This window comes from Heloderma suspectum, chromosome 6 (assembly GCF_057233095.1).
Source record: "Heloderma suspectum isolate Gila_16-S chromosome 6, 16-S_ref, whole genome shotgun sequence".
NCBI lineage: Eukaryota > Metazoa > Chordata > Lepidosauria > Squamata > Helodermatidae > Heloderma > Heloderma suspectum.
Window position 1 is genome coordinate 98559781 of NC_139463.1, and position 18756 is coordinate 98578536.

The 18756-nt window shown below is 44.5% G+C and overlaps 1 protein-coding gene across 1 annotated transcript; it reads right to left on the reverse strand.

Moving 5' to 3' along the window:
- Positions 1–4462: 4462 nt before the first annotated feature.
- On the reverse strand, positions 4463–18445 carry SYT5 (synaptotagmin 5). Its single transcript, XM_084808456.1, has 8 exons — positions 18295–18445; positions 15354–15535; positions 13952–14071; positions 9288–9455; positions 8401–8568; positions 7698–7815; positions 6181–6314; positions 4463–4672 (listed from the first exon to the last, which is right to left on the reverse strand). Exons 1-8 carry the CDS (start codon positions 18443–18445, stop codon positions 4463–4465), a joined length of 1251 nt encoding a protein of 416 aa, XP_084664582.1.
- Positions 18446–18756: the final 311 nt, after the last annotated feature.

Sequence of the window (18756 nt, forward strand, 5' to 3'; positions counted from 1 at the left end):
TTTTGTACCAGAAAAAATGTTAAGGAGGAAATGACAGAATAGCTGCACAATGCCTTTTGATTGGTAGCACTAGGAACCTCCATCTGGAAGCACCTTGGGACTGTGGGGGAAAGGAAAATGAATGGTGGCATTTCAGCTACCTGAAATGAACAACTATTAGTGTGACATATTAAACAGCATCTCCTTGTGGTTCAGCGACCACCACCTTGAATGATTCTCATCTCTCTGACACTAACAATTGAAAATAAAAGAGATGTGGGGTTTGGTTGGAAGCAAGATTAATCTGAGGAGGTCAATGGAGCAGGGGATGCTCTAAATTGAAATCAGGTGGGGGTGAATGTGCAATTCTATCAACACTGCAACTACGAAGTCACACTAGCAACAAAACAAAATGGCCACTGTGCCCCTTATGGGCAACCAATCTTGGCCTAGTCTTTTTATTGGTCTGTCTGTTTTCTTTTTGGTTTCATTTTTGAATTCCTCTCCACAGCACGGTAGGAGATTGATTTCTGCATCTCCACAGGAAGCTATTAGTAAAAAAAACAAAATTTCACTGGTCACAAAACTGACATTGGATCAACAGTTCTGTTAGGAGGTGAAATTACTCCAGTTTGTACAAATAAGGTGTTACTATGTGTTACTGTTATGCATTTCCATTCATGGATAAAATGAATGTGATCCATTTAAAAACAGGGTCTAAGATGCTAATACTTTATGAGAGCCTTATTTTTGAGGTCCTCAATGTGTATCGTCTCCTGTTTTGGAGGGAAATCAGTTCCAAATTTTTCACTTAGCTCTGTGCAGTGAGCCTCACTTATATGACTCATCATTACTAGATCTACTCAAGCCTGAAAGAGAAGCTGAAAAGCCTTGTTCCAAGTTGCCTTTACTCCCACCTGCTAAACCCAACTGTCCACCAGGAACATTGCTAGGAGTTATGATCCCATTTTAAATCCAATTTTCCTTAAACTTTGAACTTGGAATAAACAACACATCTCGTCCACAGCCAGACCTGAAGATAGCAGAGGGCGTGTGTCTGATTGCGAGTGACATCCATGTGGTACCGTTTGACATGTTTCCTCCACTGAATTGCAAATGCACAACTCTCACCTCTATAAAATCTGAGGTGAAAATAATGTGAAAATTGGCTTGGAGAGATTGATGTGGGAATTCCCAAATTCCCAAGGAATTTTGTGGACATATTGCAGATTGTGGACCTAGGGTGTGGAAGCAGGGCCTTCTGCTGTCCTTCCAAGCACTCTGGCAAACTTCCAGGCCATTTTTTTTTTTTACATAGTAGCTTTACATGCTTCTCTGAAATACCCTGTTACTCAGGAGTAAGTAATTTTGTGGACAGATTTGTATAGATTTATTACATCTCAACATAGCAGCAGCTTTTTAAGGTTCCCCTATGGCTTCTCCCAACCCAATGCTGCTACAGCCTACATAGCTCTCCCTGGCACCTGACTGAAATGGAAACTGGTACCACTCTACAGCGTGTGAGAGAAGATCCTGGACCTTCATAGCCAATGCAGAACAAAGCCAGCAGAATATTTTTCTCCTCCAGAGCCCTTCCTAAAATCTCTTCCTTCTTCTTCTCTTCCTAAAATCTCTTCCTAGAACAGGAAGTGACTAAGGCTGTACTCCTATACCTGCTTACCTGGGAGTAAGCCCCATTGAAGTCACTGGGATTTACTTATGAGTAGACATGTATAGGATTGCACTACAAGATCCTTTCCCCTCAGTTGTCCTTATTTTAAAATATATTTCAAAAACATAATACTGATTTGCCTCCCCAAGGAGATTAACAATTTGAGATGCATTAACTCTGACTAACAACAGCAGGTTCTTCTCCAGTTAAAACCAGGAAGCTGAAGCTGGCCATCTTGCCTCAGTTGGAAAAAATAGCAGACGGGGCTACAGAGAATTGCAATTCTATGGTATAGAAGTAATTCTATGGCAAATGGTGTAGTCCAGGACCAGGTTAATTGACTGAGAAATCAAGAATGTTCTATACCTAGTCTTTTTGCTAATCAGCAAAAGGTATGTTTGCAGATGAACCTGTCTATTACAATAATTGCTTTCTTGGCCCAAATATGGATGGTGCTTTCCTCTGAAAACTGGACCTCATCTGCAGATCACAAGACTGAGAATGATATCTACAACCCTTAAGGCTCATTTGTCTCTGAGTTCAGTGGACAAAGTCCAATATTCAATACTTAGTTGAATCTCAAATTTATGTTAGATACAAACCCTATGGTAAACGTATTGTAAATGAGATCAGAAATGATGTATTGTCAAATGTTACAAAAATCAGGAAAAATTCTCAGTATCAATATCAAAAGTTCTAATCAGACCCCCCCCCCCCCCGAATTTGAAATATGGCATACATTTTAAGGATTGTCTTTCTTATGGTCTAACCTGGAACTTGGTGACAGAAAATGGAATTCTGGAATAAAAATCAAGTATTATCCCCAATACACACTCACTGTCAGCACAAAAGCAGGCATATACATGAGCAAAATGCCACAGGATTGTGCCCATAATTCAGATTTCAAATTTGATTCTTGAGATCTGAAGACAAATATTTAAATTCAGGATTACAAGCCCAAATTGTTGATGTTTGAAATTAATTCTTCACCTTAATTTCAGCTCTGCTGAAAATGGCTGGCAATCCTATAAAATAAATTCTTGCCATACATTTACTTGCTAAACAAGTTACCTGGCATATAATTGGGTTTTAGACAATTTTGTAAAAATACAGAATATTTGTTGTAAAACCAGTTGATCTTATAACATTGCCATAGCAAAGATGTTGTACACATGTTTCAGCCTATGTAAAACCATTATAAACGAACTGTAAACCCTAAAGTAAACATCTTAATAAATGCTTTTTTCATTTATAAAATGTGTCAAACTGCTTGCTAACAAATAGTAAACCCGTTACAGTTGTATAATAAACCGGTCATAAGCTTGTAGTAAAAATGTAAACATATTTTAACATAGCAAAATTATTACAAGTTGGGTGGTAAATCACTAGGAAATATGTATTTAACCTGTCTACATAAAGCTTATAGCAAAATTTCTATAATACCCATATCAAACATTTCATAAATATGTTGTAAAGCATTTGCTGCAAAACTGGTCAATGGTTATGCCAAAACTGTTATAAAACTCCAACTTAAGTCGCTATAAAGTAGGATAAACTATATACGAACAGCTTAATACATTGGCTGATGCTTAACACTCTACTAGGCTTTAAGATCAAAATCCAGAAAACTGCGGTAATCTATGGGGGGGAACTCCTGTTCCAAATATATGCTAAACATCCCGCAGAAATTCTGCAGAAGATGGCTAGTTTTATATGTCAGATGAATATGTGAACATTTTGCAATAAAATCATTAGGATATATTACAACACATTTACTAGAGTTTTATATATAATGCCTACATACAACATGTTTTACAATCTTGTTCTGACCCAGTCCTGTTTTAGGCAGCGTCAACTGCTAAGGAGGCTGAAATTTTAAGAATTTCATAACACAGTGACCAAAAACTGTAAAGCTATTTTACAGTGCAATCCTATACATGTTCACTCAGAAGTAAGTGCCATTGAGACTTACTCCCAGGTAAATGGGTAGAGATTGCAGTCTTAGTCATAATTTAAAGCCATTATCAAGCTGTGGAAAACCTATTTCCAAACTAGGTTTTAAAAGATTTCTGGGGTGTTTTCACCTAAGATCTAGTTGTCTAAAGCAGTATTTATAATACAGTCTCCAAAACTGGACAGTCAACGTAATCAGAGAACAGAGTTTGTTGCAACTCTTTAGTAAACCTATTTTAAACACATTTGTAGATATTGTTTACAATAGATTTCCATATAAGGTTTAGTTTTCAAACACGGCACCATAGTATGGTATCCAAAATGTTTATGAAATGGTATCCTTTCAAGAAACTTATAGTGAACCTATAATATAACCGAAGGTTTTAAACAGGGATCAACAGTAGGTTTATTTGAGGCCTGTTTCCCAAATGTGGCATGGTAAAATAATATCCAATAATCTAAAGATTGTTTTTGTCAAAAAGTAAGCCTGTCTGCCCATAAGGCTTAGGTTTCAAATGCACAATTCAAATCTAAAACCTAAATATATAAACCTGCACTAGTTGTTGTATAGTAAGCCTCATAGTAAACCTATAGTAAATCTCTCACTTAACTTCAACTATTATGTAAGCTTCCTTCCTTTTTCACACAGTGGATAAAAAACAGAAGATTTTTTTTCTCTTGGAGATTTTTTTTTTTTTTGCAATAGGAAATGGCTCTGAAGGAAGAGACAGGCTCACAGGCTATCTCCACCACCACCACACACACGCATTTTCAGGGGCGCCTCACCCACACACTCCCATTCGCTCTGGATGGGAGGTGAAACTGTTGCCGGGTAATTCGGCCAACAGGAAAAGGCCATCAAGAGGTCTTTATGCCGACAGCTGCATCCACCTCTTCTTCGGGTTGCAGAGTGTGCCACTGAGCAATTGGTCTCCGGGGATTGGCCAGCATGTCAGACCAATGGCGGAGCTCAGCGCCAGTGGCATTACAGCCCACAAAGATCTTCCCGATGGCTTCATTTTTGCCTAGTTTGTCATAATCCAGGACAGTCAGGACAACCTGGACTTTCTGAAAAAGGAGAAGAGGAATGATCAGCAGAAAAGCAATAGGTAGGTATAGACGTAACCCGTCTCCCACCCACCATCTCCCACCTACAATCCCTCCCTTCCATTCCTCTCTTTCTCCAGCTGGGCTCCAAATGCACATTTGCCGCTTTGCAGGGGAAAAGCTCATGCAGGAAGCAGGTCGGAGGAGAACATTGGCAGATGGGAAAAGGATGGAACACATGCTTCTTGCCCATGATTTCTCCACTGAAATCCACACCTCTCCCCACGGCTTTGCAATGATCAGAGTTCCCAGGTCCAGGCCAGCCACCAAAGAATTTGATGCTTATTATCAGATGGAAGCTAAGCAAAGTTTAAGAAATGATGACTGATAGGGAGGATGGGACACACCTGCCATTGATGATGCTCTGTCTTCCCAGTCCCTCAAAGCCTGGAGCTTTACAAAGCATTGCAATTATGGGGGACCTTGATCCTCTAAGAAAGCCTGGCTCATAATCCAGAACTAGCAAACTCTATGGGGAGGCCAAAGGATGAGCCAAACTTACTCCTCTGCCGCTTGCAGGAGCTCCTGCAGGCAGATGATCCGTTCCCAAATTCCCTTGGTATCTGTGATCAGAGGTAACAAGGGGATGCCCTAGTCCCCACCTCCTCCCAAGCCCTCGGTAGCCTCCAGGCCAGGGAGCAGGGCTTTGGCAGGGGAGGGGACAGTGCCCCTGTAGGGAGCCCAAGCCTCCGCGGGCCAGATTAGGGCTGGAGCTTGCCCTCCTGTGTCATAGGGGCTTATTAGGGATGCAATGAATATGTCTTTAAAAATATATATTTTTCGGAATGAAAATCACATATTTATATTTGCAGATAAGTGTTTTGAATACAGCAAGAGTTTTTCAAAAGTCATCTGCAATTTTGGGGGGCAACTTGTCATTTTACACTGCAGCTGTCCCCAGCAGCCCCCCTCCCCCGAAAATGCCCCCTGCGCTGCAATTAGACTTTAAGAAAGCCTCCACTGGCACTAACAGAGGCTTTTAAAACATCTGTATGCAGTGTGGGTGGGGGAGCAGTGAAACTCCAACCAGTGATAGGAGATAAGGCAGGGAAGCTGGTGAGCTGGATGATAGGCCTGTGGGCCGGCCACCCTGGTTTTACAGTCAGTTCTGTGTGGTTTGCTCAGAATGGGGAAGAATTCACTTTAGCTCAGCAGCAGGCATAATAGCAAACTAGTCCGCAATCTGTATGTGAAAGAGTAATGAAAAAATAGGTTGATGCAATGTGGAACAGCAAGCTCATCTGCCTAATACACGCTAGCTTGGGTTCAAACAAATCTACAAACTAACATGCAGACGAACAACTGAGAAACATCCTTTGCAAAATCCATTTTTGTGGCAAAGTGTTCTGAACATGCAGTGCCACTTTTTGGCAGAGGGAAAAATATGTGTGGAAATAACCAGACCCAATTCTCACACCTCTGGTTCAGAATTGGCTGCTTTAGAGTGAAATGGCAGGGTGAAGGCTTACCTGGATTTGTTCGAAAGGCACCTCAAAACTGAAGGACTCATTGTAATAGGGATTCAGTGTATTTTTCTTGATAGTTGTTTTCTTCTTCTTGATACGTTTCCCTCCCTGCATGAGATGGATTTTAACGTACGGATCTGAAATGGGAGGAGAGAGAGAGAGATTAGAATCATGGGGTTACATTATACTAGAGAATGCATTATGGTTACTCCATGTTCCCAGCTCCCCCACTAATGAACTGTAATGTTAAAGGCATTTTGGGGGCACAAAAACAAAGGAGAAAATAGATGTGAATGTGTTTCTTCTGCCAACCAAAGTACATTTTCATGGCCAGCTTAACTTCCCTATTTTTAAAGCTTTTCTTAAACAGCTGGCCTGAGAAAGAATTCTGTGTAACTTCAGTGGTTCTATCCTGCATTTTGAAAACCAACTGGTCCAAAGGAAAGGGATTGCCTCATTGGTTCTCCTTTAAGAACATGGTGATTGGAGAGCTAGCAGAAACCTGAGCAGCAGGGTAGGCTATATGGGCAACACCAGTGGCAAGCCCAGCCCTACCATTAGGCAGAGCAAGGCAACCGCCTTAGGCGGCAGATGCTGTGGGGTGGGCAGCATTGGCACCCCCATGGCTGTTCCTCCTGAGCCCCCCATGGCCTTTCCTCTCTGTTGGAGGACAGAGCTGTGTGTGCTACAGGGTCTATCTTGCACCCCCTAAACTAGCCTGCTGCCATTGTCCCATCAATAAGAATGAACTAAATGAACTAAAAACACAACTGCCAGTCCAGTTTGCTTCTGTATGTGGAATTGCGGCAGTGGGAGGCACCATCTTATCCTTTGCCTCAGGTGGCAAAAAATTTTGGGCTAGCCCTGGGCAGTGGACTTTGCTGGTCTCCTGCCCTAGGCCATTTTCTTTATTTTCTCTCAGTCCTCCCGCCCTATCTCAGTGGCTCATTCTCTCCTACTTCCTTATCCTGTTTTCCTCCATAACTCCTCCACACACAGAGAAAACATACCCCTTTGGGGGCTGCATATTTAAATGTTCCCACTCTCTTACATCCTCTCATGGCAGCAGTATGTTGTATGCCAGCCTCCCGCAGCCTTCAGACATGTTGAACTAAAGCTCCCATTATGCCCAGCCCTGCTGTTCTACACCCAGAGAAAGGTGAAATCAGAGACTAGAGGACAGGAGAATGGAGTGTCTAAAGGGAGCAGCTAGGAAACAAACAGTCCGTTAATGATGTGTTAAATATATAACATGCACCTGACCCTCTCTTAGTTACTCACAAGTAAGTGGTCCAGATTAGGACCACTGTGTACAGGTAGGTCCTATGTTAAACTTTCCCTCCCAGCCACTTGTTTTCTGAATCCTGTTGCAGGGGCTGGAAGAAAAAAAAGCTTCCCCTACACATGTGCAATGAGCCTGAGCCCGCATGCTTACCTGAGAGTAAAAAAGAGACTGTCATTGGCACATGACATATTTAATGTAGTTTGACCCTTAGTTTACCATGATGGTGAGTTCCTACCTGAAAGGCCTCCCACATCCATCTTTTTCAGGTTTTTGGCTTCTAGCACAATAACTGTCAGCTTCCCAGCTGTAGGGACATACCGGAGCGAAAAGCAAATGTCTCCCAGCTTCTCATGCTGCAGGAAGAAAAGCAGGGCTAATTCAGAGCTGGGATGGAAGCTTCTAGAGCTGAACCCCACTTTGGGGAAGAAAGAGAGAGCATGAGAGGGCCTGACTATCGATTGTTTGGTGGTTTCCTGGCTTTTGTGCAGTTTTCTCTCCATTCTAAAAGGATGAAATGCCTCTTCCAAGGCTTAGCAGTGAGCGCTTCAAGCTAAAATGTGCTGGTAGTTTTGGCCCCACCTCTTTTGCCTTTGGCCCCACCCACCTCTGGAATGCGGTCCCCAAGAGCTTCACTGACATAGAATTTGGCACATCGGATGAAAGAGGTTCAACACCCCTGTGATAGAGTCCTCTTGTACACAGAATTCACACAGAATTGGCGCCCCTTACCCCGTGGGATGCTGTTTCTGTCATCAGGACCCACATGACAGTCTCCTGCTCTTGCAGTGGGGTTGTTCAAACATGACCCCACCCACGTGGCAGCTGCTCACAGAAAAGTGGTTCCCCCACATGGCTATGGTCATATTTCAAGGCTCTCCAGTGTGAAGTTCAAATGGGGTTTCCATTAGATGCCATGGCCTGTGAAATACAGTCCCTACCTCTTCCTTCTCAGCCGACTGCAGGTCCCGCCACTCCTCGATCACGTGTGCCAGGTCCACAGTGTTCATGGGGATACGGATCTCACCAATGGCATCATGCTTGGAGAAGCGGTCAAAGTCATAGACAGACATGACGAGGGTCTTGCCCCCCAGTTCTGAGTAGGGAACCTAAGTGTCAAACACAACGGTGACGGATGAACCTGTGGACCTATAGATAGCAGGGGACTAGGAACATTGGAAGCTGCCTTATACTTGGTCCATCTAGCCCAGTGTTGTCGAAACAGACTGGATGTGGCAGGAATTTGTCCACCCCTGCCTGGACGTGCCGGGGATTGAACCTGGAGCCTTCTGCATGCAATGCACGTCCTTTGCCACTCAGCTACAATCCCTCCCTTAGAGGTGTGAGACGGAGGGAGGCAGATCCATAAAGGATGGAGAGAAACCAGAGCTAAATAGAAAGGTGATAGGATGGATGGGGAAGAAATTCATGGTCAGAGTCCTGGTCTAAGACATTTTGCTGCCTGAGGCAAAGTACAAGATGGAGTCCCTCTTCCAGTTCTCCATAAAGAAGCAAACTGGGCTGGCAGCTGAATTTTTTTACTTCAACACTGGTGATGGGACAGTGTCCCCCATTGCACCAGAGGGCAGCAATTTTAGGAGGTGCAGGACAAGCCATGTGGCATACACACTGCTATCCTGCAACAGAGGGGAATGGCTGGGGCAGGGGGTACTCAGGAGGACTATCCAGGGGGCTGCCACTGCTGCCCCCCAGCGTCTGCCACCTGAGGCAGTTGCCTTGCTCTGCTTTATGGTAGGGCTGGTCCTGTGCGGGGTGCATCTCTGGACCTTTGGCCAAGATGAAAGAGGGGGACAGATGGGGAACTTACCTTAAAGGTGAATGACTCATTGAACGTGGGGTTGAGGGTTTTGCGATGGACTTTGGTCTCATATTTCTTCTTCTTCTCTGGGAGCAGGAAGACTTTGACGTAAGGATCAGAGGTGCCCCCGATATCCAGCGCTGGGAGGTCAGCGGCTTGTATAATGCCCACCACCAGCTGGGGAAAAGGGTTTAAAATGAAAACATTTGGAACATAGGAAGCTGCCTTACAAGGAGTCTGACCTTTGGCCCATCCAGCCCAGTAAGTATTACTCTCTCTACATCAGGTTGGCAGCAGTTTTCCAAGGGATGCTTTCAGACCTGCAGTCTTTTAACCTGCAATCACCCTACCTCATTCATGGCGTTTTATGGGGCAGGGGGTTGGGGGTGGACATCAAGATATTGTCATCTTCCACTTGTAAGCCTTCCCTGTTTTCCCACTGTTTCTTCCATCTTTTTTTTTCTTGCCATAGGAAATCCATTATGGAGGAAAAGACAGAATTGCTACACAAACCCTTTTGACTGATAGTGCTAGGAGCCTTCTGTCTGAAAGCACCCATGGTCTCAGGCAGAAAGGGATCTTTCCTGGCTAGGTTACCCAGAAACCTTTGCACACTGGAGATGGAATTCAGGACTTTTTGTATACAAAGCCTGTGCTTTGCTGCTACTGAGCCGTGGCTCCTCCCTGTGCATACCTACAGAATTATTTTCAGTCACCACTGAAAGCAATCGAGAGAGCACAGGATGGGAGGACTCTTAACTTCTCGGGGGGGGGGGGGGGTCTCCACAAGTGACTTACTCTAAGCTGGCTGCGTTTGGACATCGTTAAGGATACATGACGTTGTGGTCGTCTTGCAGCCACTCTGGAGTTTTGTGCTGAAAAACTGGTTCTTCTGGGACTACTTTTAGTCCGATTGTTTTAATTCAGGTTGTCTGCGCTTCTGTTGTACTGTGCACCACCCTCCACATTTACTCCAGCATGACAGCCCTGCCCAGGGGTGTGTCTTTCACCTCTCCAACCCCAGTCAAGGAGTGTTTCCCCAGTGTTTTCCCCGCCTGTGTTTCCCCGCTGTTTCTGCCATTTCAGGGCTGTCAGAGTTCTGCACTACCTCACGGCATTTACTTCACCTTGCCTACCACTAAACTCTGGTGGCCATCCCCGCAAAGAATAGGTGTGCTCCGGGTAGCCTCTAACTTCTTTCAAAAAATTAAAGTGTTAAACTGAAATAGCGCTTTTGTCAGCAGTACCTACACCTACCCCCATCTCGCTATCTCAATATGTCAGTATCTCACATTTGTCCAGAAATACCTACATCCCGTATCTCACTACCTCACTATGCCATTATTCGGGGGCATAGCTATTGCTGGACAAATGCATGATAGTGACATTGAAAACCCCTTTGTAGGTGTGATTTTTTTAACTTCTTCCTTTCTGGATGGGTGATTTCTTTAATGTCTCTATGCCTCTATCACACAATTGCACTATTGCACAATTGCGCAGTAGAGCACTTGAGTGATAAAGCAAATGCGTGATAGAGGCATAGAGACATGAAAGAAATGACCCATCCAGAAAGGAAGGTTTAAAAATCACATTTACAAAGGGTTTTTTAATGTCACTAGGTCACTATCACACATTTGTCTAGCAACAGCTATGCCTCCTATCTCTCACTGTGTCACTATTGCACATTAGCACTATTGTGCAATAGTAACAAAGTGAGATGGTGGTTTTAGAGGGGGAGAAATAAAAAACAATTGGCAGACTCGGGCATAGCTTGGGGAAGGGGTCTCCTCAGAAGTAACTCCCATTGTGGTCAATGAGGCTAAGCTTCCATCTATCACTTTACGGGTGAATCAGGGGAAGGAAAAAGGAGAGCCTGGACAGTGAGGGGGGAGGCTTTCTTATCGGTTGAACAGCCCCTGCCAGTCTGATTATGTTTACTCCAATCTCCCCACCCCACCCAGAAGTATGTTCTGCAAAGTGACTTAGACTGGAGCAGTGCACTTGCTCATGGAGCCCTGCATGGACCAAAGCGTACCAAAGACAATTCCTTGAAAAAATCCAGGTAAGCTTCCCTTCACTTCTCCTTCTATTGTCATGGAGACAGGGTCCAGGATGGGAGTGCAACGTAATGGATGTAGGGTGGCTGTGTGTCCTACATTACAGAGGATAGCCCTCTATTTGAAGGGCCAGTTAACACCTGGACAGCAGACTGAACAGGAACATAGGTCACCTGGTCGCAGTTTTCCTAACTATGTTGAGATGTATTATATTTCTATTTAAAATAAAGTAATGATTCCTACATTTGTTGTTCAGTCGTTCAATCGTGTCTGACTTTTCGTGACCCCATGGACCATAGCACGCCAGGCCTTCCTGTCCTCTGCTCTTTCCCGGAGTGTGCTGAAGTTCACATTCATTGCATCGGTGAGGCTATTTAGCCATCTCATCCTCTGCCGTCCCCTTCTCCTTTTGCCTTCAATCTTTCCCAGCATCAGTGACTTTTCCAGTGGCTTTTCTCTTCACATTAGGGGGCCAAAATATTTGAGCTTCAGCTTCAGTATCTGTCCTTCCAATGAGCACTCAGGGTTGATTTCCTTTAGGATTGACTGATTTGACCTCCTTGTAGTCCAGGGCACTCGTAAGGGTCTTCTCCAACACCACAGTTCGAAAGCATCAATTCTTCGGTGCTCAGCCTTCCTTATAGTCCAGCTTTCACAGCCATACGTTGCTACTGGGAAAACCATAGCTTTGATTATATGAATCTTTGTCGGCAAGGTGATGTCTCTGCTTCTTACTATGCTGTCTAGGTTTGCCATAGCTTTCCTCCCAAGGAGCAGGCGTCTTTTAATTTCATGGCTACAGTCACCGTCTGCGGTGATCTTGGAGCCCAAGAAAATAAAATCCGTCACTGCTTCCATTTCTTCCCCTTCTATATGCCAGGAAGTGATGGGTCCAGATGCCATGATCTTAGTTTTTTTAATGCTGAGTTTCAAACCAGCTTTTGCACTCTCCTCTTTCACCCTCAACAAGAGGCGCTTTAGATCCTCTTCGCTTTCTGCCATTAGGGTGGTATCGTCTGTGTATCTGAGGTTGTTGACAATTCTCCCAGCAATCTTAATTCTGACCTGTGATTCATCCAACCTGGCGTTTCTCATGATGTACTCTGCATATAAATTAAATAAGCAGGGCAACAGTATACAGCCTTGTCGTACTCCTTTCCCAATTTTGAACCAATCGGTTGTTCCATGTCCGGTTTTTACTGTTGCTTCTTGACCCTCGTACAGGTTTCTCAGGAGACAGGTAAGGTGGTCTGGTACTCCCATATCTTTAAGAATTTGCCACAGTTTGTTGTGATCCACACAATCAAAGGCTTTAGCATAGTCAATGAAGCAGAAATAGAAGTTTTTCTGGAATTCTCTTGCTTTCTCCATGATCCAGCGAATGTTGGCAATTTGATCTCTAGTTCCTCTGCCTCTTCGAAACCCTGCTTGTAATTCCGGTAGTTCTCGGTTCACATACTGCTGAAGCCTAGCTTGTAGGACTTTGAGCATACCCTTGCTGGCATGTGAAATGACCGCAACTGTACAGTAGTTTGAACACTCTTTGGCATTGCCCTTCTTTGGAATTGGAATGTAAACTGACCTTTTCCAGTCTTGTGGCCACTGTTGAGTGTTCCAAATTTGTTGGCATATGGAGTACAGCACTTTAACAGCATCATCTTTTAGGATCTTAAATAGCTCAGGTGGAATACTGTCATCTCCGCTAGCTTTGTTGTTAGTAATGCTTCCTAAGGCCCACTTGACTTCACTCTCGAGGATGTCCGGCTCAAGTTCAGTGACCACACTATCATGGCTATCAGGGACATTCAGATCTTCCCTGTATAGTTCTTCTGTGTATTCTTTCCACCTCTTCTTAATCTCATCTGCTTCTGTTAGGTCCCTGCCTTCTTTGTCCTTTATCATGCCCGTCTTTGCACAAAACGTTACCTTGAGATCTCCGATTTTCTTGAAGAGATCTCTAGTCTTTCCCATTCTATTGTTTTCCTCGATTTCTTTGCATTGTTCATTTAAGAAGGCCTTCTTGTTTCTCCTTGCTATTCTCTGGAACTCTGCATTCAGTTGGGTATCTCTTCCCCTTTCTCCCTTGCTTTTCGCTTCCCTTCTTTCCTCAGCTACTTGTAAAGCCTCATCAGACAGCCACTTGGCTTTCTTGCATTTCTTTTTCTTTGGGATGGATTTCGTTGCTGCCTCCTGAACAATGTTACGGACCTCCGTCCATAGTTCCTCAGGCACTCTGTCTATCAGGTCTAATCCCTTAAATCTATTCATCACCTCCACTGTATATTCATAAGGGATATGATTTAGGTCATACCTGAATGGTTTAGTGGTTTTCCCTACATTCTTCAATTTAAGCTGAAATTTTGCAATAAGAAACTCATGATCTGAGCCACAGTCAGCTCCAGGTCTTGTTTTTACTGACTGTTTTTCCTACATTTGCATCTATAAATTTAAATGAAAGTATGCACATTTTATGCTGTTCTGTGTCTTTATGTCCTCTGAATTTTTTTAATGCGTTTCTGCTTTTTTGGCAAGGTGTGAGTGGCCATCCTAAATGGATAAGAGCAGGGAGGCCAGGCTGCATCAACGTGAGATGGAGCAAGCATTCACTATGCCCACCTGCATGCTCTGGAAGTCATAGTCAAGTGAGTACTGCAGTTTCCCCAGCTTCTCCTGGGGCTTCCCTTCTTTGGGCTCCTGCAGCAGGGATGGGTCCAAATCCTCTACCTCAGGCTGCACCTGGAAGGAAGGAAGCGGCCATAGCAGCCAATGAGGAAGCCATTAGGATCCAAGACAGAAAAGTGATATATGTAACACAACATTATCTGCTCCCCATTTCCCATTCTTAAGTGCATAGGTCGATCAGGTTCTTGATATACAGGTTGATCAAATATTATGGAGGCACAGAAGCAAGCACACAGGGCTGGCCTACCATGAAGCAGGGTGAGGCACCCAGATGGCAGAGTTGGATGAGTGTCACATTGCGCTGCATCGCTCCCTTCCCTGCCCCGCCAGGGGGGCCTGCTGCCATTGCCGCCGCCGCCAGCGCTTGCTCTGGAAAGCCCCGCCAGCTGCTCTCTGCCCGTGGCACTGAAAGTGTGGCTGGCGGGGCTCTCTGGAGCGGCTGCCCGCACTCTCCTCTCATTGCGCACGGCCAGAAGAGGCAGCCGTGGAGCTACTGGCAGACCTATGTGAACTCCCGCGAGAGCACTGCACGTTCTCGCGAGATCTGCGCAAACTGCTGTGAGGCCTCGTGGCACATTTTGTCTCTCGGCTCAGGCAGCAAGAGGCCTTGGGCTGGGCTTGCAGACAAAGCTGGGCCTGGCAGGAGGATGCAACCAGTGCTTGGAACAAGTGGTGTAATATTCCATTTTGAAGTAGTACGTAACAGAACATTCGAGCTGCTGAAAGCTCTGGCCCTTGAAGCCAGCAAATATATATGAAAAATCCCTCCCAAGTTCCTCTCCTGTGGAACGTCCCCCTTCACTATCTCCTCTAGGATGCCTGAATGGCTCCTTTAGAGTTCTGACTGGTTTTGAATGAAACCAGAGCAGATTCACTACCCCACTGACATCAGAGCCACCAGCCTCTCCTATTCCCATCCTGGACCCAAGGTCAGCATCCCAAGGTCACAGGCCAGCTGCTTCAGGAGTGAAAGGAGATTAGGCACCTAGCTGCTTCAGCTAATCACAGCTCAAGACAGCTCATCCCACCCAGCCCCATAAGCTAGAGCGAGCCCGCATGCTGGAGAAACGCAGTGGTCAATTTTCAAGTGCAGGTTCTCATCATGACAGTCCAAGGACAGTCCAAAAATGCAGGAAGCTGTGTTGATCAATATCAAACAAACAGGCTCTGATGGGTTGGATTCATAGAAATCCAAACTCATTTGATTCCATTGTGGATTTCTCTGACATCCCTACTATGTATATAGATGTATGGTTGTAATCATGCAATCTTGGGATACTTTTAGGAAGGAAATTGCCTTGCATGGTGCCATTTGGGGAAGCTGCCAGCTACTCACCTTATCAATGTAGCTCTTGCCAAGTTCCTTCACTTCCTTCATATTGATCTGGGCCTTCACTTTGTCCTTGCCTTTCTTCCCTTTCTTCTTCCTGCCGCAGCATTTTTTACAGGCACAGAAGCAGCAGCAGAGAAGTAGGAGGCCAGCGACAATGAGAATGGTGGCCAAAGCCCAGGGCGGTACTGGAGTGGAGCAGAACAGAAAGGAGGAGCTGATTTTGGGCCAGAGCAACTGTTGATTGTCACAAGATTTAGTATTTATGTAATGCTTTTCCCCTAACCACTTCAAATCATGTCAGATTGGGAATCTTAACAACAGACCTGTCAAGTAGACCAGCATTATTATCATCCCCTTACTGCTGAGGGCAAGAGGAGGATGAGATAGGGGCTCACCTAAGGGAAGTCAGCAAGTTATTGTCTGAGTGGAGATTTAAACCAGACATTTGCAAACACCTCCAGTGTGTGTGCAGAAATCCTTTACTCAGATTGTAAATGTGTGTATTTGTACAGTAGGGTGTTTTGCAGGCATTTTCCCCTACTATGGGGGGGGGGGACGGACGGAATGGGATGACCTCAGGCCTGGGGCCAAATGCCCAGGGTCCCAATTTGGCCCTTTTGGGTTCCGAAGATGCCCGAGCCCCCTTCCACTGGCCCCACCCCTGGCGGTTTCTCAGTCTTTCTAAAAAGCTGGCATGCACCTCCGAAGACTTAGTGACTGGAAGTTACAAGATGCTGGCGATGTTGCAGTTCTGCCCTCCCTGCTTTTGCCTTTGGGCCTGCCCCTTGCAGTTCTGTCCTCCCCGCTTTGGCCTTTGGGCCTGCCCCTTGCAGTTCTGCCCTCCCCGCTTTGGCCTTTGGGCCTGCCCCTTTCGCATTGGCATTACCCACTACTGGAATGCTTCTCCAAGAGCTTCTCAAAAAGTGAATTGGCCCTCCGCCCCTCATACATGCCTTGTTGTGTGCTATTTCCCCTAATGCTTACATTTATGTATGCAGTTCTGTCTAATGTACACATTTCTTTGATCAGAGAACAAAATTCGGAGAAGTGTGAAAAATGAAAGATAGTTGCGTTTCGGGTTGCATATTAGTTTGGGAAGTTCGAGTTAGGCCAGTTCATATTAAATTGTGAACTGAACGCATTCCCCCCCCCCCACACACACCCATCCCTAGTTTGCATGGATCATGACCATGTCATCAGCACTTCCTGTGTGGCTATAAGGTTCAAACTTCACCAGAGAGGTTACCACAGGGACAGGGTAACCACACTGTTCCTTTAGAAACAAGAACTCCCTCTGGGTTATGTATACCTCTGGAAATCTCATCATGTGATACCAAAAGGACTTTACCTATGGGAGAAAAGTCCCCTCCAGCTACTACGCAACATTAGCAAATGTAGCTTCTGTTGACTCTACACTTCGTGCACCACCTCAAATTAACCTCTAGCTATGTCAATTTAAAACTGCTGCATTTTTCTTTACTTCTGTTCTCTCCCTTACAAGGGAACCACGTGTTCCTCTGAATGCTCAAGACAGATCCAAATAATTGCTGACTTCTATTTTTTTATGGGAATGTGGTGGCATCCATTGCTTTTTTTGTCCCAGCATTCCTTGCTACACCCTGAGATCTTTTTTTGTTTTTATTTTTTGCACTAGGCTCTGTCTTATTTAAACCAGGTCTGCAATCAGTCAATTCCATCTTAAAACTGTTGCAGTCTGTAGACTTCTTCCTCATGCTCAGCAACATCTTTTCTATCTCCCACTCTCTGTTTTTTGTTTTTATATTTTTGTTTAACATCCAGCTGGAAGAACTCTGGTGATCTTGAAAGCTTGCTCACTACTTTGTGATATTTTAATTGGTTCTAATTAAGCTACTTTTGCTTTTGGTCCTCTAATACCACTGTCCTACTGGACAAACCTAAATTTCATTGAGTTCAACAGGACCCACCTATAGGACACACCAGTAAGAATGACTATGATTGAAGTGTAAACTTAGCAGTGAAGATGGGTGAAATGCTTTGCCAATACTCCATCACTGTACGTTCGTGCCTGTTTCACTATTTCCCTAAGTCCATCTAAGAACCTGCCAAGCCCTTTATTCACATGACACGATCCTCACAAGCCTTTGCAATCCCTCCCACTTTTGTGTCACTGGCATATATGGGGTGAAAATCCACTCCTTCTCCAATTTCTTCCTTCACATCTAAACTCCAGCTTCTTTCTCCAGAGTCACCTAATCCCATCAAAGTCTGCCTGAAAAATCTCTCTGTGGATTATACATCTCAGAGCTCTGCTGATTAGTCTAAGGAGGAAAAATGGTCATCTGGACTGTTACAAGGGCATCCACAGGTGTAACAAGGAAGGGGAAAATGGAGTGCATGCTTTGTGGCCATTATACTAAACCCCATCAAAACTGTGTGCCAATAACTGGAATTCTGTGCAAAGAAAAACCTGAGTCTGCAACTTGTATAAAGCAAATTTGTATACTTTTACATAATTTATTCCAGACCTTCTAGACATGGTTGTCAGGGCAAGGATCTACATAGAGCCCTCAAGCCCTAGCCCTAACCCCTCTGGAACACTTATTTTCTCACCCCCATTGGCTTCAGGGATTTGACCAGACCTAAACCATGTGTTTTTCAAGCAGAGCTTCATGCAGACTAGAGACTTGTATTTTTAAAAAAATAAGAAGGAAAGAGGATATTTCAGTAGCACATTCTGTGGTTTTGTTTTGTTGGACGGAATTATGGAATGCAGCTCTGTGTGTCTGCTGTGCTAACATTTAAACCAAACCTAATTCAGTGCCAAGAAATGCCACCATATTTGACTCAACAAATTAGGCAACATTTGGATAATATCTGATACCCTCTCAATCCATTTCAATCTGACCTACTCCCCAGTCTGAAATCTGGGATCAGTAACAGCCAATAGCCCAACTCTCCTTACTTGGCAGCTTTCCCAGTTTGTTCATGAATTTGTCTTTCATGTCAGAAAAAACATTCTCCTTGGTGGGCATCTCGGTGGCATTGATGGACGGCTCCATCTGGGACTCCGTCACCTCTGAATCCACTCTGGCTGACCTCCGTGCCGCGTTCATTATGGAACCTGGAAATTGAGAGAGAAAGCTAATTTATTGACTCCTTTTGATGGTTGCTGCAAATTGAATCAGTTTCAGACAAAGCTTTAAAACACCAGTTCTTTAAACAAATCGAACAAACTAAAAGTAATGCCTCAGATTTCGATAACCAGGATGAGGAGAGGCAGATTTCAATCCCACAGGAGAAGAACAAACAAATCATGATATTTATTTAAGTTTAGGATTTTCAATAGGTAGCAAAATTAACAAATAGAACGATATCAGGGGCATTGAACCTCTTTCAGCTTAAGGGTCGAATGTCATTCCGGAGA